At 42.1% G+C, this 27,480-nt stretch overlaps 1 protein-coding gene and 1 long non-coding RNA gene across 2 annotated transcripts in view; one reads left to right on the top strand and one right to left on the bottom strand.

The window, feature by feature from the left end:
* The window catches only part of LOC134289462 (uncharacterized), a 209,586-nt gene that overhangs the window by 92,010 nt on the left and 90,096 nt on the right, over positions 1–27,480 (bottom strand). The window lies entirely within an intron of this gene.
* Positions 22,036–27,441, top strand: LOC134289485 (uncharacterized). Its single transcript, XM_062855359.1, has 2 exons — positions 22,036–22,372; positions 22,431–27,441. The coding sequence occupies exon 2, from the start codon at positions 22,531–22,533 to the stop codon at positions 27,439–27,441; it is 4,911 nt and encodes a 1,636-aa protein (XP_062711343.1). The 5' UTR covers positions 22,036–22,372; positions 22,431–22,530.

Here is a 27,480-nt window from a genome sequence, read left to right as displayed (position 1 = left end):
GAAAGCATTCGCCCAAAGGCAATCTTGTTGGGTGTTTTCTTAGATATCGAGGGTGCCTTTGACAATGTGCCTTTCGATGCCATATTAGAAGCCGCACGGAGTCATGGTATACTTCCAATGATTTCCAATTGGATTCATCAAATGCTCAAAAACCGATATCTCTTCTCGACATTGCGTCTAGCAGGGATTAGGAAATTGAGTGTTTGTGGATGCCCCCAAGGGGGAGTCTTATCACCACTTTTGTGGAATCTCGTAGCAGATACGCTATTGAGGCAACTCAATAATAGCGGTTTTCCTACTTATGGTTTTGCCGACGACTAACTAACATTGTCGGTATGTGCATCAGCACCCTTTTCGACCTGATGCAAAACGCTCTTCAGGTAGTTGAGGGTTGGTGTCGCCAATATGGCCTTTCGGTAAATCCGAGTAAAACATCTATTGTTCTTTTCACGGAAAAGCGAAACCGTGATGGTGTTCGACCTTTACGTCTCTTTGATTCTGAAATCAATGTGACTGAACAGGTAAAGTACGTTGGAGTTATTCTTGATTCCAAGCTTTCCAGGACTCGTCAAACTGAGTTCAGAATCAAGAAAGCTTGCATGGCTTTCGGGCAATGCTGGCGAACCTTCGGTACAACTTGGGGTCTTAAACCCAAGTATATCAAATGGATCTACACAACTGTTGTTCGACCAGCATTGGTTTATGGATGTCATGTTTGGTGGCAAAAGGACAAAGTGAGAACGATCTAATCAAAATTAGGCCATCTCCATCTTACATCGATGGCTCCCTTCTCGAACGTGGAGCTGGTGCTGGTACCCACTCTCGTAAGCTAAGGCCACACAGTCTTGCTCACTCAGTAGACACTGCATCGTTTTTCAGGCCGAATTTTTTGCCCATATGTGTGGAGTTCAAACAGCACTTAAGCAGCACGTAATGGGAAAAGTAATTTACTTCTGTTCAGATAGCCAGACTGGTATTAAACCATTTGCTTTGCTATGCGTTTATTTGCTCCCAGAGACAGCTTGTTACTGAATTTGAAATCGATTCATATAAATCGTTTCTACAGTTTTATTTCACACAACCTCGAACGCCATTGATTAATGCACTCGCATTACCGAACAAAATTATCCCATTCGTTATTTACCCCCGGTATCGAGTTCGTGTCCTATTCTTAGCCCATGTCGCTAGGCGCTACGACGACTTCAGCTGATATAGGAAGATATCGGCCGGCCAGAGAAAAGACAGCAGCAAAAAACCTCCAACCGTGTCCCCGCCGTCCAGCACACAGAACAAAACGAGAATAAGTGCTTCATTTGAATTCGTTTCCCTTCTTCCCCGGAACCGGTCGGTCGTCGGTCGGTTGCAGGAACAGAAGTAATTCGTCGTGGCCGTCACTATCGTTCGTTTTGTCTTTACATACCGGTGGTGCTGTTGCGCCTCTCCTACTGTGAAAATTGGAATGACTTTTTACACTATTCACAATTTTTCTGCCGTCCGTCCGTCCGCCCGAGAGTCGTGGCTTGCCTCGTGGTCGTCGATCGCAGCCTAGATTGTTGCTGACTTCTACTAGGTATACGATCGCCGACGACGATGGCATGCAGTCTACACCTATGAGGCTAGACACCGAGCGCTTAACAATAAAAGCCGGAACGTATTAGAGGTACACTCCCCGGCTCCTAGCTCGGCGTGGAATATGTTAAATATTATTTACTCAGGCCCCAGCTAGATACCATCCTATCCTACGGCTTCGACCGGAGTCGAGGAGAGATGAATATTCCACGGATGCGCGCACACTCAACGCCAAGTAATTGTATTGTGGCCGCGAAAGATGATCATTATCTCGCAGAGCGTGGTTCGCTATGGGTAGGTAAGAAGGTATGTGCGACGACCAACAACAAGACCTATGAAAGCTATATGGGCTCGTGTGCGCTTTAAAATGCCCTCTTTGGGAGCAACCGGGATGATGATGGCTGGGTTGCTCCGTATGGGAGCAATCTTTCACTCTTGTGGACGAAATGGGATGTCTAGCTTTTTGCTTCGATCAGCCCGGGTGTGAGGGGCTCGGTTTCTCATTGTTTCTTGCTATTTTATGATCGCTTTTTATGTCAGTGTATTTCTTCGTCCAGGTTAGGCTGACTTTTATCTCTGATGCTTTCCTTTCTGACGTGGCGTGGCGGGTGTGTTTATCTGGGTTTGTGTGCATTCTTGAGTTTAATCTTTTTTTTCTGGTGATGATTCGCTTACCCGTTATCGAGCTTGGAATAGGAATATGAGTTTTTCTGCGACTCATTGATTTAGCCACCTTCAAAAACATGGCCATACGTAGCACCTTTTTCCAACACAGCATCCCTTATCGTTACACCTGGAGATCATCACAGCAGACGGAATCTCAAATCGACCACGTTCTGATTGACGGACGGCACTTCTCCGACATTATCGACGTAAGGACCTAACGTGGCGCCAACATCGACTTCGATCGACCACTACCTAGTGATGGTCAAACTACATCATCAACAATATATGGTACCGACGACCGCCACGGTACAACCTTGTGCGACTGAAGCAACCGGATGTCGCTTCAGCATACGCGCAGAATCTGGAGGCAGCGTTACCACACGAGAGTGAGCTCGATAAGGCCTCTCTAGAGGACTGCTGAAGTACAGTCAAAGCAGTCATCAACGACGCAGCCGAGAGCACCATCGGGTACATGAAAAGGAGTAGACAAAATGAATGGTTCGTCGAGGAGTGCAGAGCGATGTTGGAGGAGAAGAACGCAGCATGGGAGTTAATGCTGCAGCAAGGATCCCAGCAGAACGTGGAACGTTACACACAGAAGCGGAAACAGCAGACCCGTCTCATTCGGGTGAAAAAGCGCCGCCTGGAAGAAATGGAGTGCTAAGAAAAGGTACTGCTGTGCCGTTCCCATGAAGCACAGAAGTTCTACAAAATATGCAGGGATAAGGACGGGGGCCTCTTGACAGACGGACGTATAGTAATCGAAAGGTGGAAGCAGCACTTCGGTGAGCACCTGAATGATGTGGGGGACGTAGGCACGGGAGACCACGACAACGGAGGAAACCACTACGCCAATGCAGCAGAGGACGGAAATGAGCCAACTTCCACGCTGAGAGAAGTAAAGGATACCATTCACCAGCTCAAAACCAACAAAGCATTTGGTAAGGATGGTATCGTATCTGAACTCACTTACCATCTGAACTTATCTTCCAAAAGAAGTCTGTGGAAAAGAAAAATCACAGAATTTCGAACTGAATTTGAATTCAGGCACTGTATCTTCAGGTCTTCTCGTGATGTGCGAGAAACTGATTCTTGGAGAATCCTTCAGAAGATTATAGAATAATCTATTCAGAGGATACTGGAGAAATCTCTTCAGTACTCTGTACGGCTACCTTTGAAGATTCCCCTCTCAGAATTCTAGTCTAGATATTTCCTCTCAGGATTCTAGTGAATGCCTCTCCCAATTTCGGAGTGTCGCCTTTTATTTTTCTGGAATAATTTCTCTCAATATTCTGGGACGATCGGTCACAAAATTCGGAGAGCAACCTTCACAAGATTCTGGAGGAAACTCTCTCGGAATTTTAAAAAGACCCCTTTCAAGATTCTGGTACAATGGCTCTCAGGATACAAAAGCAATCCGTCTGATGGTTTCGGGGAAATTCCTTCAATAATTATGATGTCATCTCTCACAGTAACCTGGAGGAATCTCTCAAAAGACTCCTGTGTAATCCCTCTAAGGATTAAAAAGAATTTCTTTCAAAACTTCCCAGAAAAAAAAAGTTTCTAACATGTACAGGGGATAGACAAAATGATCGGGATAGGCAAAATTTTCATTTTTCAAAAATTGTTCAACTAGCTGTAACTTTTCGAAAAGTGCATCAAATATTCTCAAATTTTGACTGTAAGTTCATCAAGTAGCTGTGTATCAGCGGTACAAATTTGAAAAAGATCGGGCTATTCTCCACGAAGTTATAAAGACTCTTGAAAAAGGTATAATTATCCGATAGCCAACTTTGAGCTGTTATATCTCCAGATTCAATGAACCGAATGCAATGAAATTTTGATTATTTATGACTTATATAATAAGCTATGAAAAACCTTTGACAAAACTTAAAATTCTTAACACGGAAGAAACCTATAACGATTTGATTATTTTTCTAATAAAACAAAAAAAATATCCAAAACTTCAACATCGTTTCAAAATTCAAGATGCAAATTATAGTTCATTTATTTTTCCTTTAATTGACTTATTTATAAATGAGTTTTGAAGGAAAGTAACAACATAGTCGCCAATTAATTGAAAAAGTAATGGGATGCATATTAAAAATAGGCCAATTTACTAAAAAATCGTGAAATAAGTGAAATTGCTATAACTTTTTCTCTTGTTAAAAATTTAAAGTTTAGCATTTTTAGAGAAGTTACAACTAGTTAAACCATTTTTGAAAAGTGAAAATTTTGCCTGTCCCGACCATTTTGCCTATCCCCTGTATGAATATATTCTCAGAAGTGACATTTTTAACACGACTGTCGTTGTTAACGGGCAAATCTACGCCTAAGAATGTCTGTTACCTCCCATTCGATGCGGTTTGGTGCTGTTCTAGTCCTAATTGGAATCTTGCAACTATTTAAAACTGGTACAGAAATGGTACTCAATGTAAACATTGTGTTAAATACAAAAGGTTTTGATTTGGCAGATTCAAAAATCTGGAATTCATTTGACTCCGTTAGATCGGAGCTATTGGGATCAAACAATCAGCACAGGGAATCAACTGAACTTATCTAATATATTGTATAAACGTGGGTTCAAATCCCACCAGAACTACGTGGATTTTTTCGCAATTTTTCCACTCAATTTGTCAATTTTTCAACACATATTGTGCCTATGAACTTCAGGCATTACGTTTGTAATATATTGTATTTTTTTTTAATTTTGATAAACATTAAAAAACAAAATGTGTTGCTAAACGTGCTTGGTGGCTACCGCTTCTGATTCATATGCAGAACGTCATGGATACAATCACTGGCTCGTCCCTTTCTTCCTTTAACATGAGTAAAAAGTGGACGACAACAACGTCGTTAAAGTGGAAGATATTTTTTGTCTTAATCTTGCTCGTGTGTGAATGGATGGATAGCTCCTCACCACTCGACCGAATGTGGGTTGTTCCTTCCTGGGCAAAATTTTTCAATGAATATCGGTAATTGGTGGGTGCAATTGTTCGGTTTGTGGACAATTAACTACACTATCACTCGCGGTTACAACAAAACACTATATTTACTAAAACACGGGCTACCCGAACTACATTTATTACATCTTAAAAATAACATCGAATTGGCCGTGTGTAGGACTCTACCAGGCACGATTGTGATCTTGTGGAACGGTCGACATTAAGGCCGGACGGGATGGTGGTTGAATCGTCCGCCATTGCTCTGTTGCTAGTAAGATGCAAATCTCAACTTCTACTTCATATTATTGACTAGATATTTGATCGTTCATTTGCTCACTTGTGGTGCACAATCGACTAAAGTTTCAGCTACGTCAGTGCAGTGGAATTTGATATTTGCTTCTTCAAAATCGCGAGGCAAATTGTTAGAAAGAGAGGGAAGATAGGACAAATTACACGTCGTCCCGTGCGGCCTTAACTAGCACTGACTACTCTGCACGCTCGTTGCTAAATAGCGATCTAAAGTGTGATGGAAATACAGAGATTAAGAGATCTCTCTCATACCTGGTATATCTTCTCATCCAGGGTAGCCACCACTAGAGGCATTAAATGATCAGACTCTCTGGTGATCTCCTATCCTCGTATCGTCTCACATTAACTATCCAACATTGCAGGTACCAATGGAAATTTTGTACGTGACTAGATATTTTACTCATCTCACTGCATACGAACAATCAGGTCAATTGATGCAAAGTTGACTGTGTTGGCGCGAAAAGTGCCCTTAATAGATACCCCTGCCCAAATTGTCCCAGATCCTATTTTATACCATTTTTAATCACATATATAGGAATTTTCAACAATCAAAATAATAACCTAACAAGATTACTCCAATGACTTAATGGATACGTTGCATCATTGCGATGATGTTATAAAATGCTCGAACTACAAATGAGCCACCATCTTCAAACCAAACGGTACCTCTACTGGAGATGTAGTGAAAAGAAATCAATTGCTTCATTAAGTGAAATAATAAAATACCGCTACGTTTTATTTAATATCCAAATATCCAATGTTTAATAGTTCAGACCCCCAACAGTTTTATGGCACCCTAATTGAAAAACGGTTAGCCAGAATTATCCCCTGAAGGAGACTCCAATACGAGTCGAAATGTTGGGAAAAATCTAAAATTTTTGATTTAAATCCCCAAGACTGCAGTGTCAGAATTAAAAACACTATTGGATGCTCTAATGCCAATTGTTAAGCATAATTCTAAAGCATATGATAAGAAACATAAACTAGATGTTTACCATCAAACTCTGTGAATAGCGTAACTTCTTGAGAAAGCCTGTAATCTAAAATCTTCAAAGAAGTTGATAGATGCTTGATTTTATCAAAAAATACCCGGTAAAACTTGTGTGTGTTCAACCTTCAGGCCTTTCGATTCGAGACTTTAGGTTCCAAAATAAACTAGCCTAGGAGTTATGTGTTTAGCTACAAAAGATGAAAAAAAAAATTAAAAAAAAAAATAGGTTTATAATTACGCATATTAAAAAAAAAAAAAGATTCACTAGTCCAGAGTTTGTTGGCAAATAACCTGATGAAATCCAGCTCACAAACGTCTTTTATCGAATTTAATAGGGGTATTCACTTAACAGCGTAAACTGCTGGTTTAAGATTATTCCAATTAAACGTTGCGATCACCAAGGCAATCTGTGATTTGTTTTATTGACAATTTCATGAAATGTTCTAAATAGCAACAAGTTATGGTTTAAGAACTGTTTGCAGTTCAGAAGGAATTTTTAAGCCTATCTTGATGCATGACAAATTACTTGTTTGAATCGCTCAAGAAACCGTTTTTCTTCGATCAAAGTACGCAGTTCTGAAGGAATGACAATTCAAAAGGCAGTCTCTGTAGAATGTTTCTGCCAGAACTTTCTCGAATCCTAAACACGGAATTGGACTCTACGCAGCAACTTAAACTGTTTAGTGAGTTTCCTTAGCGTAAAGCATGGCTGGGCGCATAGCGGAGTTATCATTTGTCGTGCTCGGCATTTTCAAATCATACCTGAAAGTCTTTAAAGAAATTCGTCAAAAAATATCGGTATGTATCCCTGCAGATGCACTTGAAAAAAGAATACCGCTACGAACTCAATGTCTTCAAAACCCGAAAATATTTTGGAAATTAACTAAAAAAAAATAAAGATTAGGAATTCCTTTAAAAAATATTATTATTATTACTTTATTATAGAGATTTTCAGCCCTAGGCTAGTTCATCTCTTTCCTTTAAAAAGGGAAAATAATGTGGAAATTATACTTGAAAAATTTGTACTTAGAAGGCACGAAATGTTGCTAATTGACAAATTGAGAGATGAAATTTGTGAAAAGAAAACGCTTTATGGTGGGATTCGAACCCACGACTCCGTATTCGCTAGACCGGCGCTTCAACCAACTAAGCCACAGAACAAGTAATGATTCTGCGGAATAGATTCTAATCTTCTAAGTCGAAAGAAAGTTGAGTTTGTGAAATAGGAGTGTTCACGGTGCTGCTTCGGAGTCAGTTTGACTTTCTATTCCGCAGAATCATTACTTGTTCTGTGGCTTACCCGAGCAAAGGCTGATAACAAAGTGATATCACTTTGATAATAAACTGTACTATCGGTGTTATCATTTTGTTATTTTTGTTATCATCTTTTTCAATTGATGATAATCAGATGATAAGAAATTTAGTTATCGATAATTTTGGTCTATCGCGATAGCATAAAAATACTAAATGATAACAAAATATATTATCTGTTTCCAAACAGGTATGTATTTCAAAGCCATGATATTGATATTATTGCTCGTAAATTTGAGACGATGGCGGAAACGTACATCCGACTAAAGAGTGAAGCCAGGCGAATCGGATTAGTCATTAATGTGTCGAAGACAAAGTACATGATGGCAAAGGGCTCCAGGGAGGAATCACCGCGCCCGCCACCCCGAATTCATATCGACGGTGATGAAATCGAGGCGGTTGAAGAGTTCGTGTACTTGGGCTCACTGGTGACCGACGACAACGACACCAGCAGAGAAATTCAGAGGCGCATTGTGGCAGGAAATCGTGCCTACTTTGGACTCCGCAGAACTCTACGATCGAATAAAGTTCGCCGTAACACGAAGTTAACCATCTACAAAACGTTGATTAGACCGGTCGTCCTCTATGGGCACGAAACATGGACCCTACGTGCAGAGGACCAACGTGCCCTTGGAGTTTTCGAACGGAAGGTGTTGCATACCATCTACGGCGGAGTGCAGATGGAAGACGGGACTTGGAGAAGGCGAATGAACCACGAGCTGCATCAGCTGCTAAGAGAACTAACCATCGTCCATACCGCGAAAATCGGGAGGCTACGGTGGGCGGGTTACGTCATCAGGATGTCGGATAGCAACCCGACTAAAATGGTTCTCGAGAGTCATCCGACCGGTACAAGAAGACGTGGAGCGCAGCGAGCTAGGTGGGTCGACCAAGTGGAGGACGATCTGCGGACCCTACGCAGAGTGCGGAACTAGAGACAAACATCCATGGACCGAGTGGAATGGAGGCGGCTACTATGTACAGCAGAGGCCACCCCGGCCTTAGCCTGATCGGTAAGGTAAGTATGTATTTCAAAGCTGTCCCAAAACTGAGAGTCTGATGAACCTCGAATCTGAAAGTAGATTCCGCTTTCCATCTTCAATGCGTCTGCAGTACGAAAGCGTAGCCTTTCATTACTCTCACTCTCAATGAGTCCCGTTGATATAGGGGCTATCGGCTGCGGCCGACAATCACTCGATCAGGGCTCGAGACCCGCCCGGGCGCAATAGTTGAAAACATTGATTGTAAATTATAAGAAACTTTTTTCAATAGGTGACGATGTCGGTATAGTAGATTTTCACTATTTTGGCCGATAAAATAGCACTGAATAATCAATAATTGATAACAAAACTAGTTATCAATCAGGTGTATTTTTCATGTTGATAACTAAATTTAATGTTGAACAAAATATTGTATAACACAATTAGTTATCAACTTGAACTCAACGATAACTTAACTTCTTATCATTTTGGTATTCGAGAAGTAAATATGAGTTATCATTTTTGTTATGTTGGCTCTTAATTCAACCTAAATGATAACAAACTCAATTATCAAACGAATGATAACCAGGTAACAGAACTTGTTATCATTTTGTTATCCCCCTTTGCTCGGGTAGTTGGTTAGAGTGCCGGTCCAGCGAATTCGGAGTCGTGGGCTCGAATCCCACCAGAACGCGATTTTTTTCACAAACTTCATCTCTCAATTTGTCAATTAGCAACATTTCGTGCCATTTAATTACATATTTTTCCAATATGTTTCAGACATACCAGCAAATCTGGTAAAATGCAAGTGAAATGGGCAATATGTGCCATTGAACGGAAATTACTTGAGTGATTCCATTTAAAGTTCATTCCGCGGCTTAATGGTGAAACTCTTTCAAGAGTTCCAGTGGACATTTAAACTATTTCAAAAGGGTTTAACAAGAAACTTTTCCATGGAACAAACCTTCTACCGAATCGTGTCTAAATCGATTTCTCCTGGGGTTTCCAATATTTTTATAGGGACATCTCCTGGAAGAGCTTCCATGTTTTCCTAAAACTTTTGCTAGTATATCCCACAACCTATATCATCTAATCCTGTTTTTCTCCATTACTCTGCTAAAAATTCTTATCGGGAATCTAAAATGAAGTTTTATTTTAATTTTTTTTAATTTTTTACTTTTGATTGCATTAAACCAAAATATTATTTATGGTCTTGCTTTGAAAGCTTCCTCCCAAGTAACACACTTGCCTTGCCACAGAAAAGTCACGGTGGCACAGGTTTTTGTTGCGCAGAAGTCACTGTGACTTAATTCTAGCAAGTAAGTGTTAATTTGTTAAAAGCAGAGCGTTCATGATTAACAAAAATTTTAATCATGATTAATCATTGATGATTAAAATTCCAATTTTGGTGATTATTGATTATGATTAATGATTAATTTGATTTTTAGGATGATTAAAGATTATGATTAATGATTAAAATTGATTTTATCTGTGATTATTGAATATGATTAATGATTAAAAATGGCTCATTGATTGAAAATCATGATTAATCATGATTAATCAATCACATAAAACAGGAAATGATTAAAATATATTTATTGTTTAACATGTTTTTGAAGTTTCAAAAGTAAAAGGTAACTCTGTCCGGGAGATTTTCGAAAAAAGAATCATAAATTATATTATTTAGAATAGCATTTGAATCAATTTAAATTGGATCATATATTTTATATGATGAATCATTTTTGGTGATGAATGATTAATGATTGATCACTATTTTTTCTTATGATTATGATTACTGATTAATGATTAGATTGCAAAAACAGTGTGATTAAGATTAATGATGATTGATTAAATGAGATTTTTTTGTGATTATGATTAGTGATTTTGATTAATCTTAATCATTAATCATTAATCATGATTAAATTTGTGATTAATCATTAACGCTCTGGTTAAAAGTGAGTCATAGTGCGCAACAATAACCTGCGCCACCGTGACTCTTCTGTGACAAGTGTGTTTTTTGGGCTTTTGAAAAATGTCTCTATAGTAGGTCCTAGATAAGAGGTATATTCGAGATTTGTTTTGTCTTTATTATAGAGATTTTCAGCCTGGCACTGGTTTGTTTCTCGATACTCGAAATGATTTTATAACAATTTTCAGTAACTTGAGATTAGCAAGGTCTCCGAAAAATTATATTTTTATTTTTATTATTATATAAGTTTTAAACCATCAGGTTCATTCGCCTCTGTAAATGATGATATGAACATTTACACTATGAACATGTTTTCGAAATTTATTGGACATTCCGCGGAATTCCGTTTAATTTCGTCAAATTATATTTTTTGATGGCGAAATCTTGAATTTGACGAAACGGAACGAAATTCAAAATCATAAATTTTGCCTAGTTGAATTCCGTGGAATTCCGCGGAATTTCGTTTCGAGGTGTATTTGGCGAAATATTTCGGTATACCGCATACCCTTAATTGATGCATTGCCATTCACCAACATCCTCACCTACCCAGGAATTGCTGCAAATTCTGAAATGAAAGAAAAAAATACAAAGAGTAGGGTATTTATGAAGCATACTCTTTGTTTTGTTTCATTGGTTTTGCTGTTTGGACCAAAGTTTGGACGTTGGCTCCGGAAACGGTAGAAGGGAAGGCAGAGTTTCTCAACAGCACGTCCCAATGTCCCCGAGACCGTTTTTAAAGTGACCACCCTTACAACTAACTCCATCGACTCCTGGGTGAACATCCGTGATTCGTCTCATTTTCCAACTTGTAGGAGGTTGGTTATCTTCTCGAATGACGACTAGTTTACCGACCTCGATTTGAACCAGTGGTTTCCAACGCTTATTCCTCCCTTGAAGCTGGCACAAATACTCACGCCTACATGTCTTTCTGAAGAGCCTGAAGGCTTGAACCGGGTTAAAAATGGGCAGGGGTTGATGCTTTCAAATCGTTAGGATCATCTGACATAGGCGTTAATGGTCGGGAATTGAGACAACCTTCGATTTGCACAAGCAGCGTGTTGAAGTCCTCCGGACACAGTGGTGTTTCTCCTGCTACTTTACGTACATGAAATTTAGCGGACCGCACTGCTGCTTCCCAAAGGCCTCCAAAATGCGGAGCGCTCGGCGGGTTGCGTCCCGTCTTCCAAGCAATGTTTGGTAATCATTTCCTGGTGCTCCTGACTTCTTACAAGCTCGTACAGGTCCCGAAGCTTGTTTCGTGCTCAAACGAAGTTGGTTCTACTATCGGAGTCCATGCCATTGGATTTGCCACTCCGAGACGTAAAACGACGCAGGGCTTGGATGAACCTGTCCGTAGTAAAGTCGGATACAGGCTCCAGATGCACCCTATTCTCGGCTTCCTCTGAAATCCGCAGCCTTTATCCCACGCGAATGACCTGGTCCTCGGATATATACGGACTACACCACCGCAGTGGTAACTTCCTTGGAATTGCTTCTTTTTTGCCAGCGCCTTCCATTCATCCACAATAAATTCCTTATATACCATGCGCACTGGGGTTAACTCGCCCCTTGTAATTTCGCTGTTATCAAAAACTTCGGTGGATATTGCTGTTCCTGCGGAGTACGCAGTAGTTCGAGATACCGTAACCAGTAGCCCTTCCGTCTGAAGAGCTCGGTATAGGATGATACCAGTCGTTGAATTCTGCGGCAGGGAAACTGGTACAAACAACGACTGTGCGTCGCTTCTCCTTCAACCGCATTAAAAGATTCCGGTTTGTTTGGTCATTGTCCAGAATCTCCTTCTAACCATCGTGGTCCACTCAACCAGAATTCGTTTTGGATTATGTCTTCCGGCATGATACCCCCGGAAATCAGGGAAATTTCCAGAGAAGCTACATCGATCACGATCTTCGCAGTTGTGATTGTTGCACCTAGCAACCCTATTGGGTCGACCCAGCATCATTCTGAACGATTGGAAACTCAATCGAATCAACGCAACGAAATCTTAGGAAAAATGTAACTTTCGAAAACGCGTTGCGGTTTTTGTTTGACAGCTCATATGTTGACACCGTCAAATGATAACTGGGTCCTCGGAACAATTGGAACATAGGATTCGAGGCAGTGGAAACCAGAATTAACAGACTCTATCGACTTGAGCCGTATAGTTTTGCAATAGAATTATTTTAAAACGGCCAATTCTAATAGCACAGCAAAAATCAAAGTCACAGGATCGTCGAGAATCGAACTAAATTCAACAGGTGGAAAAAGATGTTGTTGGTGTAACACAAAGAATACTGCTTTAATGCTTCAGAATTAATGTTCCAGCAGGAGGGAAATACTATTTTCAATTAGAGAACGGGATTTCCATTTAAAGTTGCAAATATCAACATTTCTATTTTCGATCTAATCTTATCAGTTTCATCTTTCGGTTTGTTTTCACTTTTAAACTACAAAATAATCATCTGCCCCATTTATTGCCGGGAGTCCTACTGGACTATTTTCCAAATACAAAAGTGCTACGTAAACATTGCAAGCTAATGTACTCCGAGTAAGCTTCAGCAGCCAACTGATAACATTCACTTGTAACTCAAAACAGAAAAAATCCGTTTTAGCGCCTGCAAGATTGACTGACTTGTTTAGTGGAACCGATTTTCCAGAAGTACTAATCGCAGTTTCTCAATTTCGTATTGTGTAATCGTTAATCATTCCGATGAGCAGCGCAAGCTACTGCACAAAACATCCAAATAATTATCAACAAATGATAATTACAGCAATCGCTTCAGCTATCGCGAATTGGTCAATCGCAGTCTTTTAGTCTCCCTCCGGGCTACGCTAGGAAGGAACATCCCATTTAATCGTCGTCGTCGTCGACATAGTGTGAGTTATCTTATCACCCTGCGCTCCATTCAACAGTACTTAGTACGGACACCAGAGGAATTAATTGCTGCTATGTACTATGAATATGTGTATCTCATACCCACATACATGAACGAGCAAGCTGGCGGTGGAGTGAGCGCCACTTGATTGGACGATGTCCACTGACCAATCAAAGCTTCCTTCGTTGCGTGGAGACATAAGTTATAGTCTCGGCGAGCGTCACCACAGCGCCAGACAGAGCCCCATTCGTCGTAGTCTATGCTAATTTTGCCTCATTCAAATGTGACTCTATCGAATGGCAATGTTCGAATCATGAAGTTGTTCCATTGAATAATGAACACGGAATACATATATGTGTACGGAATGGACATGCACAGAACGAATGTACGGTTGGAGAGAACTTAATTGAACGTACAAACGGCGATTGGTAACGTCACTTACGTCACTGTCAACGACATCGGTAAGAATGGAATTGATTTCAATATGTTGTTCGTCTCTTGGCTTTTGAGGAAACTGAAAGTAGGGAAAAGATGGGGCATAACACCCCGCCTAAGTATATGAAGTCATAAACCTTAAACTATGCTGATTTTAAAGGTGTGTATTGCTTTAGCAGCTGGTAAGGATGGTATCGCAGCTGAACTCATCAAGATCGGTCCAGAAAAGTTGACCACCTGTCTGCATCGGCTGATAGTCAGGATCTGGGAAACCGAACAGCTACCGCTGGAGTGGAAGGAAGGGGTAATCTGCCCCATTCACAAGAAAGGCGACCATTTGGAATGTGAGAATTTCAGGGCGATCACTATTTTGAATGCTGCCTACAAAGTGCTGTCCCAGATCATCTTCTGTCGGCTGTCACCTAAACCAATGAATTCGTGGGAAGTTATCAAGCCGGCTTCATCGACGGCCGGTCGACAACGGACCAGATCTTTACCGTACGGCAAATCCTCCAGAAATGCCGTGAATACCAGGTCCCAAGGCATCACCTGTTCATCGACTTCAAGGCGGTATACGACAGTATCGACCATGCAGAGCTATGGAGAATCATGGATGAAACGGCTTTCCTGGGAAGCTGACTAGACTGATTAAAGCAACGATGGACGGTGTGCAAAACTGCGTAAGGGTGAACTATCCAGTTCATTCGAATCTCGCCGGGGACTGCGACAATGTAATGGACTCTCATGCCTACTCTTCAACATCGCTTTTTAAGGTGTGATGTGATGAGCCGGGCTCAACGCCGGGGAACGATTTTCATAAAATCCGGTCAATTTGTGTGCTTTGTGGACGACATGGACATTATTGCCAGAACATTTGGAACGGTGGCAGAACTGTACACCCGCCTCAAACGTGAAGCAGCAAAGGTCGGACTGGTGGTGAATGCCTCAAAAACTAAGTACATGCTGGTAGGCGGAACCGAACACGACCGGATCCGTCTGGGTAGTAATGTTACGATAGACGGAGATACTTTCGAGGTGGTGGAGGAATTTGTCTACCTCGGATCCTTACTGACGGCTGATAGCAACGTGAGCTGTGAAATTTGGAGGCGCATCATCAGCGGATGTTGGGCCTACTACGGGCTTCAGAAGAAACTGCGGTCGAAAAAAATCACCCACGCACCAAATGGACCATGTACAAAACGCTAATAAGACCGGTGGTCCTCTACGGGCACGAGACATGGACCATGCTCGAGAATGCCGGACAACAACCCTGCAAAGCTGGTGTTTGCAACTGATCCGGTTGGCACAAGAAGACGTGGAGCGCAGAGAGCACGATGGGCGGACCAGGTGGGCGAGCATTGGGCGCGCCCGAGGATGGAGAGTAGGCCGTCCCTTATTTTGCAAAAATTGGAAATGTTATACAGGGGATACTCAAAATAACTGGGATAGGTAAAATTTTCACTTTTCAAAAAATGTTCAACTCGCTGTAACTTTTCGAAAAGGGCATCAAATATTCTCAAATTTTTACTGTAAGTTCATCAACTAGTTGTGTATCAGTGGTCAAAATTTGGAAAAGATCGAGGCATTCTACACGAAGTTATAAAGGTTCTAGAAAAAGGTATAACTATCCGATCGCCAACTTTGAGCTGTTATATCTCCGGATTCAATGAACCGAATGCAATGAAATTTTGATCATTTATGACTAATATAATGAGCTACTAAAAACTTTTGAGTAAACTTAAAATTCTTTACACGAATGAAAATTATTACGATTGGATTATTTTTCTAATATACCACCAATTCATCCAAAACTTCATCATTGTTTCAAAATTCGAGATAGTAATTATAGTTCATTTAAATTCCCTCTAATTGACTTCAATATGAATATGTTTTGAAAGGAAGTAACAAAATAACCGACATTAAATTGAAAAAGTAATGAAATGCATATAAAAAATAGATAAATTTACTAAAAAAAACATACATTTATTCTAACCGCCATAACTTTTTTTCTTATTAATAATTTCAAATTAGGTAAACTGTTTTTCAAAGTTCACTATATTAGTCAAAAATGATCAAAATTTCATTGCATTCGGTTCAATGAATCCGGAGATATAACAGCTCAAAGTTGGCTATCGAATAATTATACCTTTTTCTAGAATCTTTATAACTTCGTGTAGAATGGCCCGATCTTTCCCAAATTTGAACCACTGATACACAACTAGTTGATGTACTTGCAGTAAAAATTTGAGCATATTTGATGCTCTTTTCAAAAAGTTACAGCGAGTTGAACATTTTTTGAAAAGTGAAAATTTTACCTGTCCCAGTTATTTTGAGTATCCCCTGTAAGTTCGTTAGGGGAAAATGATCGTTTTAGCTAAAAAATGATCGTGTCAAAATTTGAAGTCCGTATCTCAAGGCTAAATGGTCCCTACAGGGGCCTAAAGTTGTCAAAAATTGTATGGGGCCAAAAAAACATGAAATTTTTTTTCGACAAAAAAAAATACGCTATTCTACTAAAACCGGTGATTTTGGGAACTTAAAGGGCCAAAAATGTGCTTAGATTTGCGATATCTCTACTCGTTTTTGAGTTATTGAACAAAATAGGATAAGTTTCCTTCGGAATCTAAAAAAATGGTCAAAAATGCTGATTTTTCAGTTGTTTTTTGTCAATATCTCAGAAACGAGTAGAGATATCGCAAATCTAAATCTACCGGTTTTAGTGGAACAGCGTATTTGTTTTGTCGAAAAAAATTTCATGTTTTTTTGGTCCCATACAATTTTTGACAACTTTAGGCCCCTTGAGGGACCACTTAGCCTTGAGATACGGACTTCAAATTTTGACACGATCATTTTTTAGCTTAAACGATCATTTTCCACTAACGAACTTATAACATTTCAGAAATTTTCAAAATAAGGGACGGCCTAATGGAGAGCGGCACACGCTATGTCTGAACCAGCAGATTATAAAAATTGAATGTACATCGGGTTTCTTTCCATAAAACATCAGTATTCAAGCTATATTTTCATTTACAGAAGGTTTTAAAATATTCTATCGGTGAAAATTTTTCCATACATTTTGTATGGGAGAGAAATTGACCGAAAATGAGGATTTCAAGCAAATTTGTATGAAAAACGGTCAAAAAGATGGAAAAATCAAAATTTCCCCGATAGAATATTTTGAAACCTTCTGCAAATGAAAATATAGCTTGAATACTGATGTTTTATGGAAAGAAACCCGATGTACATGCATTTTTTATAATCTGCTGGTTCAGACATAGCGTGCGGCAGCCACAAACCGAGTATTGTGGCGTACTATTGTTGATTATGTCTTGCCTTAAATGTGATGTTGAACAAATAAATGTATGTATGTATGTATTGCCTTCCTTAGATAGTACTTTACTCTCTTTCCTAAGAGAGCCCGCTACACTCATTCGAAGAGGATATTCTACTTAAAAGGCTCGAAAAGTCGGTACAAGATAATCCTCTGAAATTTGCATCGTTAATTTTATCAGAAGTTTAATCGAAGCACCCTCCAAGAATTCTTTAGGAAATTCTTTCAGGAGTATATTTGGGAATTCATTCAAGAGTTGTTTCGGGCATTGCTTCCCACGAAAATGCCTCCAGGAGTTCTTTCGTGAATTCTTACAGAAGCATATTCTGATATCATAAAGAATTCTCTAAAAGAGTGTCTTAAATCTTTCATGAGCCTTCGAATATTTGCCACTTCTTTTCCACGACTTTCTACAACTGTTCTTTCAAGATTTTTTATAGATATTTTTACATGATTTTATTTTTAAATTTCTCTGGAAATCAGTGATGCTTTAATAGTAAATTGCATTTCATATGAAATAAAGATTTTGTTCTTGATGAGTTATTTGTTTTATCTATAAGATACAGATTTTTATACATTTTTTTCCTCCGGATTTTTTATTGAAAATCTTCAATTTGGTTCAGAAATGTCTCTAGGAGACACATTAGGATTTTTTCCTGGTGATCTTTTAGCAACCTTCCACGAGTTTATTCGAAAATTTCTCAAAAATGCCCAGAAGTTGTTTTTTTTTTAATTTCTTAGGAAGTTTGTTTGGGAATTGCTCCGTGAGCTTTTAGAAATTCCCAGAAGATATGCTCAGAGGAAGTCTTCCAGATGCGTTAGCGGAAAATACTTTAGAAACACCTCCTGGAATTATTCCAGAAATTCCTCCAGCTATTTTTCTTCGAATTTATTCGAGAACTTCTCCATATGCTTGCTTCAGGATCTTCTGCAAGAGTTCGTTCGGAAGATCCTGTAGATGCTTATTTGGGAATTTCTCCAGGAGATTCTCCGGGAATTCCTTCATGAGTATCTTTGGCAAATACTCCGAGAGTTCTTTCAGAAACTCGTCAAAAAGTATGTTCAGTTTCTTCGGGAGTTTATTCAAGAATTTTTCAAAAATTCTTATGAGAATTTCTTAAGAAGTTCATTCGGAGCATCGGATTTTTTTTTTAATTCCTCTAGGAGAATATTTGGCAATTCTTTTAAGAGCTCTACCGAGAATACCACAGATGCTCCTATGGGAAATGTTCAAGGATTTTCTTTTGAAAATTCCTCCACGAGTTCGTACAATTTTTTTCCAGAAGTTCCGTGGGCAGTTTTCCACGAGTTCCTTCGACAATTTTTCCATGAATTTCTTGACGAAATCCGGTAGGAGTTCCTTCAATATTGTTTTGCAGAAGTTGCTTTCGGAATTACTCCAGTATTTTTTAGTTGGAGGATTTAATCAGAATTTCCGATGAGAGCTCTCCAGGAGTGTGCTCGGGTATGTTTTTCCAAGATTTTTGTTGTGAATTCCTTCAAGAGTTTCTTTGGGAATTACTCCGAGGATTCTAGTTTTTGTGCTTGCTTCAGGATCACAACGAGGAGTTTGTTTTTTTTTTTTGTTTTTGCTGTATGGAGATGTTTAGCCATTGGCTGGTTCATCTCTATTTGTTCTTTTAGGAGTTCGAATTTTTTTAGAAGTTTCTTCGGGAATAGCTTCAGGAGTATTTTTGGCTAACACTCCGAGAGTTCTTTCGGGAACTCGTTAAAACTTGTTGAACATTTCCATTTTTTTTTCATTTTTACAGCATTTTTTAAACGGATTTCTCCAGGAGTTTCTTCGGGAGTTATTTCAAAAATTTTCCAAAGAATATTTTCGGAATTTTTAAGAACTTTTCGCGAAACTTTCTCTAGTATTGGCAATTCTCCTAGGAACTCCATCGAATATACCCCAAGAAGCTCCTGCGGAAAATTTTCCAAGTATGTATTTTCTATTGGGAACTGCTTCACGAGATCGTACAGTTTTTTTTTTATCAGGAGTTCCATCGTAAGTTCCTCCAGGAGTTCCTTCAACAACTCCTTCACGACTTTAATGACGAAGTCCCGCAGGAGTTCCTTCAATATTTTCTGCAGAAGTTGCCTCAAATTTCTTTAGGAGTTCCGATGGGAAACCTGCAGCCGTGTGTTCGGGTATGTTTTTTAAGATGTTCTTTGAAAATTTATCCAAGAGCTTCTTCGGGAATTTATCCAATGATTTCATAGCTTTTTATGTACGAAATTTGATACGATTAATAACATGAACTGAAGGAATATCTCCAGAAGCTTGCTTTAGGGTCACCCCAAGAGTTTGTTCCTCCAGGAAGTCGAATTGTTTCAGGAGTTTCTCCGGGAATACCTTCAGGAGTATCTTTGGCAAATACTCCAAGAGTTCTTTCGGGAGCTCGTCTAGAAGAATGTTTGTTTTTTTATCATTTCTTTAAGGAATTTCTCGAGAGTTTCTTCCGGAATTCCTTCTCGGGAGTTAATACAAGAACTTTCCAAAAAATATTTTGGGAATTTCTTAAGAAGTTCAATCGAAACTTTCTCCATGGAGAATACGCCCAGAAGTTGTTGCATAAAATTTTCTATAGGCAACTCCTCCACGAGTTCGTACATATATTTTTCCAGATGTGCCGTCGGGAGTTTCTCCAGGAGTTCTTCAACGAAGTCCTGCAGGAGTTCTTTTAATATTTTTTTTTGCAGAAGTTGCTTGAGGAATTCCTCCAGAAGTTTTTTGGGAGGATTTCTTCAGGAGTTCCGATAAGAACTCTCCAGCAGTGTGTACGGGAATGATGTTTAATATTTTCTTTGTAAATTTAGCGAAGAACTTCTTTACAATGATTCTATAGGTTTTTTACTACAAACGATACGATAAATAACGATGAACACTACGAATCCCAGAAAATTTCCTTCGGGTAATTCTCGTGAAATTTCTAAGTGAAATCCCGTAGATTTTTTTTCTGAAGATTTCAACTACACATAAGAGAATCCTTCAAGGTTTCTTACATAATTGCATCCAGATATTCCTTCGGAAATGTTTCCACAAGTATATACGGAACCATTCCGAAGTTCTTCTGATATTTTTTTTTTAGCAATTGCTTCAGAAATTCCTTTGGGAGTTCGTTCTGCAATTTCCCTAGGAATATCATTTATAATTCTCCGAAAATTCTTCAAGAAATACGTCAAGGGATATGTTCAAACATTTTTCCGGAATTCTTGCAGGATTTTTTCGATGATTCCTCTAGAAATGAGCTGAAAAACAGTTTTTTAGAATACCTCAATACCCAAACAGCCGAAGCAAAAAGCGCTCGGGTATTTAGCATGCCATATGTTGAGGGTGACGGGTTCGATTCTGAGCTGATCCACGAAAAAGTAGAAGAAGAAAAAGAAGGCAAAAGACACTAGTATTTCATCAAACAGCATTCCGGCTTGATGTGTTATGGCTGTTTGATCCTTCGTTCCAACTGCTCATCAAACTCCGGGAGTATCAAGCAACTACAAAAAATAAAACTCAACTCTTAATTGGTTAATTGCCATGATTTCACTGCACACTCTATCATTTCCAGCAATGCGACGCCGGGCGGTGTCAAAGGCAATACACAACAAACGGCAACCGCGACAAACGTAACGAAAGGGAAACAATTCCACTTTTATACCGATTGAAGTTTGCACATTCCGCGAATCATTCCCCATCGCTCAACGACGTGCTTCGCGTGGTGCAACCCCGACGAACGATAACTACGAAGACTATGGCGAAGACGTGCGATACGGGATCAGTTGTGTCGTCCCCGATGAAGCAGCAATGGCGATGGGAAGAATCACGCTGCTGCAGCGTATTCAACCTACGGTTGTTTGCTTCTCATATTTATAATTTTATGATTTCACGTATAAAAATAATAATGATCGTAAAAAATGATCCCAACAAGTGGTTGTACGCGCGACCGCATTCTGCCCTCCCTTTGGTATTATGGGTTTTACCTGGTGAGGCTTGGACCCCTGCTCGATGCGGATTGTGAATCAAGAGATGTGGTTGCTGCTGCAGTTGCAGAAGATGACGCTCGCTCGCTTGATGATCTGCGAGAAGGTTTCGTATTTTCTCCGGCTCATCTCTTGAATCATTGCCGTTGTCGGCCCATCTTACCCGGGCAGGAAAAAGGGCCGTACGGCTGTGCACTGCAATGAAATATCATTTACTTAGCGCATTATTATCATCATGTTGGCGTGTTTTCTCTTTCCCGTTGTAGTGCTGGTGTGCATTTCCATTTTGCGATTTTTTCCACTTGGAGCTTTGGTCGTTCTGACTCCTTTTACGAGCGCGCGCGTGAACTGCGGTAATAATCGACGGGCCGTGAGATTCACTCTTGCACTAGAGATAGTGGAACGTGTTTGAAGTAAAATCGGTAAAAATATAAGAAGATAAGAAGACAGAGAAGACAGAGAGACAGAGAAGTCAGAGAAGACAGAGAAGACAGAGAGGACAGAGAAGACAGAGAAGACAGAGAAGACAGAGAAGACAGAGAAGACAGAGAAGACAGAGAAGACAGAGAAGACAGAGAAGACAGAAAAGACAGAGAAGACAGAGAAGACAGAAAAGACAAAGGAGACAGAGGAGACAGAGAAGACAGAGAAGAATGAGAAGACAGAGTGTTCGCCGACACAGCCCACTGTTGTGAATGCCCCTATTGAGAGGCAATGTGAGCCACTGCCTGCGGCCGTTGGGTCTGACGGCAGCGATGAAGCGTCAAATGGGATGACGGGCAAAATATAATTATCGGCAGAAAGTGATTGAAAGTGGTAAACATCATTTTGGTTTTGCATTGGAAGTTTTCTTTTTGATTTGTAATTAACACTAAACTAAGGTAAACTATTTGTATTTCTTAATCTAGATTAAAACTTAGATCTATATTGTGAACTATCTACAGGTTGAAAATTGAAACATTAGAACACTGTTGTGAGTTAGACGGAACGGTAGTACGGAGACTGAAATGTGAGCAAAACATGAATTTCATTGATAAAACCTATCCTATAATAAACTTTCCTTTTAGCTTTAAGCTGATCTCACCGAATTCCTCGGGACTGATTACTGCTGAAAGAACTCCTGCTAAGTCTATCGCAACATTTCTTAAAGATTTCATCCGGATCGATATGGATCTTCAGGACAACGTTCGACAGACCCGGTCACGGACGAGGGCTATACAGCAGGAGAATGCGAACGTAGCACCGACCGATAGCGATAAGGTGTCGATTTCGTCGTCGAATGATTCGTCTATCCCTACCATTGGAAATGGTGACGGAGGTGAGTTGCGCGAATGCGGCGGTTGTGAATTACCCAACAACGCTGAGCGGTATATGGTACGGTGTCAGAATTGTAATTTCTGGTACCATTTTTCTTGCGCGAATGTTGACACGACCACTGTGCGTTCAACCACTTTCGTATGTGCGAAATGCACTTCTGGGGGGGCTTCAAATGCACTCGAACCAACCCCAAGTGTAATTAGTGCGATTAGTGGTTTGTCAAGTTCGTCGAGTGCACGTAGGGCAAGAGTGGAACGCGAATTGCAGCGACTAGAAGAAGAGAAGAAGCTTTTGGAAGATCTGAGTCGCGAGAAGGCCGAGAAGGAACGGGCGCTATACGAGCGAGAGCTGCAGGAAAAGCTGGAACGAGAAAGGCAGTACATCGCGCGGAGGCATGAATTGCTGAACCAGCAGGACGGCGACGAAGATAGAAGTGTGCGTAGTATGCGGAGCAGCCAGAGGAGTGAGAAACGCACTGAAGAATGGGTGAAGCAGGCCAAGGTAACCGAGAGTTCCGGTGTGGTGGTCGTTGTACAGACACCAAAACCGACGTCTGCGATTGCTGATCATCAGGGTGGTGCAAGTTCTGGTCGTCCGCAGGTGGTACATCCTTCGTCAACGCCCTTGAAGTCTACGGCAGCAGTAGTTCCCCCCGTTATCGGCGACAACAGAGTAGGAGTGGGATTTGAGGTGAAATCGATCCCGCGAACTCTGGGAAGCATCACTATCGGAGACGAGGACGAGGAATCTCTCGAAGGTGCAGTCGGAGCAGACGAAGACGAACGCGACGAATTACCACTCGTGAATCTTCAGCCATATGAGGATCTGTTGAAGGTTGAAGAAGTGATGCCAGTCGGCGCGAACACTGGCGCAATTCCGAAGATTAACCGTTTCGGTACTCATTACAAGCGCTGGAGTGTTGAAACCGGGGAGCTACGGAAACAAAATGCACTACAGTTGCAGCGACAGTCGGAAGCGGAACGTCGGGCCATTCAGGACCTGCAGGAGAAGCACCGAGTGGATATCGACACCAGGCGTAGGAGGGAAGTCGATCTCGTGAATCGAATAACGAGCCTGCAACTGCAGCACGACGCTGAGCTGAAACTGGTTCGTGAATCGGAGGCGAATTTACGAAAGCTGCAGGATCGTGAACGGGCAGATCTGAATTCCAGGATTGGGACCCTGGAAAAGCAACTCATCGAGGAGAAAGAACGGATGCGCACTTCGGAAGTAGATTTGCGCAATCAACTCGAGCAGCGGGAGCGTGAATGCGAAGCACTTCGACTTCAAGTAGCAGAACTGGAGAGCGAGCTACAGTGTATTCGTGAAATGGAGCAACAGTTGCAGTCTCAAATTGCAGCGAGTCGCCAGCGTGAACACGATGCCATTCGCGTACGGAATGAAGCGGAGAAGCAGTACTGGGACCTGCACGAGGAGGTTCAACAGATCATCAATCGAAGCGAGGATCATTCTGCTGACGGTGCTTGTTCTCCTCCGTTACCTCCACCTCCGGCGTCGTGGTTTGAACCCGTGAACGCGCCTAACACTGCCAGCGTCAACCACTGCGATGTAAATCCTCCGTTTCTTCTTCCTCCGCCCCCTCCAAGTCTTTCTACTGTGAACACGTTGGCTGCCGTGCCAAATATCCAGCCCCAGCTGCTTTCTCAAGCTGTAGTTCCGGCTTATGTGGGCGCTCTGCTCGGGCCGTCGCCCCAGCAACTCGCGGCAAGACAGGTGGTCACGAAGGAACTTCCAATTTTTTCTGGGGATCCGATAGACTGGCCACTGTTCATAAGCAGCTATCAGCACTCGACGGAGACTTGCGGATACACGAACTCCGAAAACCTGTTGCGCCTGCAGCGTAGTCTACGAGGAAACGCGAAGGAATCCGTCAGCAGTTTTCTGCTCCACCCGTCAACTGTGCCGCAAATCTTGTCCACTTTGCAGCAGTTGTACGGGCGACCAGAGCAAATCGTCAATAACATGATCGCGAAGGTTCGGGCGACACCCCCTCCGAAGCCCGATCGGTTTGAGACACTGGTTAGCTTTGCTCTGGTGGTTCAAAACCTTTGCGGGCATCTGAAGGCAGTAGGGCTAGAGAAACATTTAGCAAACCCCATTCTTCTCCAGGAATTGGTCGACAAACTACCAGCGACGGTCAAGTTTAGCTGGGCGCTCTACCAAGAACAAGTTCCGGTTGTAGATTTGAGCGTATTCAGCGACTACATGGGGAAGGTATCTTCCGCTGCAAGTGGTGTGACACAGCTGTCTAACCTTCCGCAGAGAGCGGTAAAAGAAGAGCGGACTCGCCCGAAGGAAAGATCGTTCGTGAACGCACACTTATCCACGGACGCGCCGAAGGAGAATCGTCGAGAGCAGGCTGGTAAAACCGTCGCGAACAGTGGAAGAAGTGGGGATACGAACAGCAGAAAAACTTGCCCAGTCTGCAACACTGACGGCCACGAAATAGAGAGTTGCAGTTCGTTCAAAGGCTTGGATTTGGACGGCAGATGGAAGGCAGTGAAAGTGAACAAGCTCTGCTCACGGTGTCTTACATCACACGCGCGGTGGCCGTGCAAAGGAGAGGTCTGCGGAATCAATGATTGCCCGAAGCGGCACCACCGTTTGCTTCATTTCGAGCCACCAGCGGCGGCCAAAACTACTAACGCCGTGGTTACAGTACATAGTCAGCTGTCTTCTACCACGCTCTTTCGCATCCTTCCGGTCACTCTGTTCGGGCGTAAAGGACAAGTCGATACCTACGCATTCCTCGACGACGGATCGTCCGTGACGCTCGTAGAGCGATCTATCGCTGATGCGCTTGGAGTTAGCGGCGAGCTAGAGACGCTGCACATCGAGTGGACGGGCGGAATCAACAAAACTATCGATGGGTCAGAACGAGTCACGCTGGAGATATCCGAGTCCGGAGGGAGCAAACGCTACAAGCTGTCGGAAGTGTACACGGTGAAGAACCTCGGATTACCGCAGCAGACAACAGACTATGAAGAACTGTCTTCGCGATTCGCTCACCTCGGCAAGCTCCCGGTGAAGAGTTTCAAGCGCGCTGTACCTGGAATTCTTATCGGACAGAGCAATTCGCACCTATTGGCTACGTTGAAGCTGCGAGAAGGCAAAATCAACGACCCGATTGCTACAAAAACCAGGATTGGATGGGCCGTATGTGGGAGTCTGCGGAAGCCCCAAGTGGGAACGATGCACAGGCAGCTTAGCATGTTCGCCGAACCGACTACCGAAGATCTTCACGAGTACGTTCGCCGATTTTTTGATATCGAGAGCTTGGGGGTGGCCGTCGTGCCGGCGGTGAAAGGAGCAGAGGAGCAACGTGCGTGCGAAATTTTGGAGGCGACCACACGACGGTCGAACGGCGAAAAGTACGAGACGGGTCTGCTTTGGAAACACGATTACGTGGAGTTTCCGAATAGCCGACCGATGGCAGAAAGACGATTTAGACTTCTCGAGAAGCGTTTAGCCAGGAACCCGGAGCTGTATGATGCCGTCCGTCGGCAAATAGCCGACTTCAAAGCGAAAGGATATATACACGAAGCATCAGTAGAGGAACTGGAAGGATTCGATCTGCGACGGACCTGGTACTTGCCGATTGGAGTCGTCGTCAACGAGAAAAAACCTGGAAAAGTTCGTATCATCTGGGATGCCGCAGCGAAGGTCGAGGGCATATCGTTGAACTCCATGCTACTCACGGGTCCGGATCTTCTGACACCACTCCTGTCAGTGATGTTTCCGTATCGAGAACGCCAAGTAGCCGTGTCAGCAGACATCAAGGAAATGTTCCTGCAAATTTTAATTCGCGAGCAAGACCGCAGCGCACTGCTTTTTCCGTACAGGGACTCTCCGGAGCTTCCGATGAGTACCATGGTCTCCGACGTGGCAATTTTTGGAGCGGCCTGCTCCCCAGCTCACTCACAGTTCGTCAAGAACATGAACGCGGCCGAACAAGAAGCGGAGCTTCCACGAGGAGCAGCAGCGGTAAAGAAGCGGCACTACGTGGACGACTACGTGGATAGTTTCGATACGGCAGAAGAGGCATTTGAGGTAGCGAAGGAAGTGATCGAGGTGCATAGAAGAGCAGGATTCCACATTCGTAACTGGATGTCGAGCGACAATAGCGTGCTGGAGCAGTTGGGAGAAGCGAAGCAGAAACCGGCAAAATCAATGTTGCCGGACAAGGAGACCTGTTTCGAGCGAGTACTGGGAATGGCGTGGATGCAAGAAGAGGACGTTTTCGCCTTTACGCTGCAGTTCTGCGATAAGGTGCGCTACTTACTGGACGATTCCATCATTCCGACAAAAAGGGAAATGCTTCGGCTTGTCATGAGTATCTACGACCCTTTGGGACTAGTTGCATCGTTCGTAATACAAGGCAAAATAATCATCCAGGAGGTGTGGCGGACAGACACGGATTGGGACATCAAAATTCCGCAGGAAATCGCTACCCGCTGGGTGGAATGGATATCGATGCTGAAGAAAATAGATAGCCTGCGCATTCCTCGGTGTTATTTTCCAGGCTACGACCCAGAGAGCTTCAAAACCCTTGAATTGCACGTGTTTGTGGATGCGAGCGCACAAGCTTTCGCAGCGGTTGCGTATTTCCGTATCGTCGACCAAGGGCAAGTCAGAGTGGCGCTTGTTTCATCCAAAACAAAAGTCGCACCACTCCGCGAACTGTCGATACCGAGGCTAGAATTGCGGCGTTGCTGGGAGCTCGCTTGCGGAAGACGATAAAGGAGAACCATTCGTTGGAGATCCGGAACACCTACTTTT

This window comes from Aedes albopictus, chromosome 3 (genome assembly GCF_035046485.1).
Source record: "Aedes albopictus strain Foshan chromosome 3, AalbF5, whole genome shotgun sequence".
Lineage (NCBI taxonomy): Eukaryota > Metazoa > Arthropoda > Insecta > Diptera > Culicidae > Aedes > Aedes albopictus.
This window is presented reverse-complemented; position numbering and strand designations above follow the sequence as displayed.

Bases quoted from the DNA above. Each gene is read 5' to 3' on its own strand.
- LOC134289485 (XM_062855359.1), top strand. From the start codon at position 22,531: ATGGATCTTCAGGACAACGTTCGACAGACCCGGTCACGGACGAGGGCT.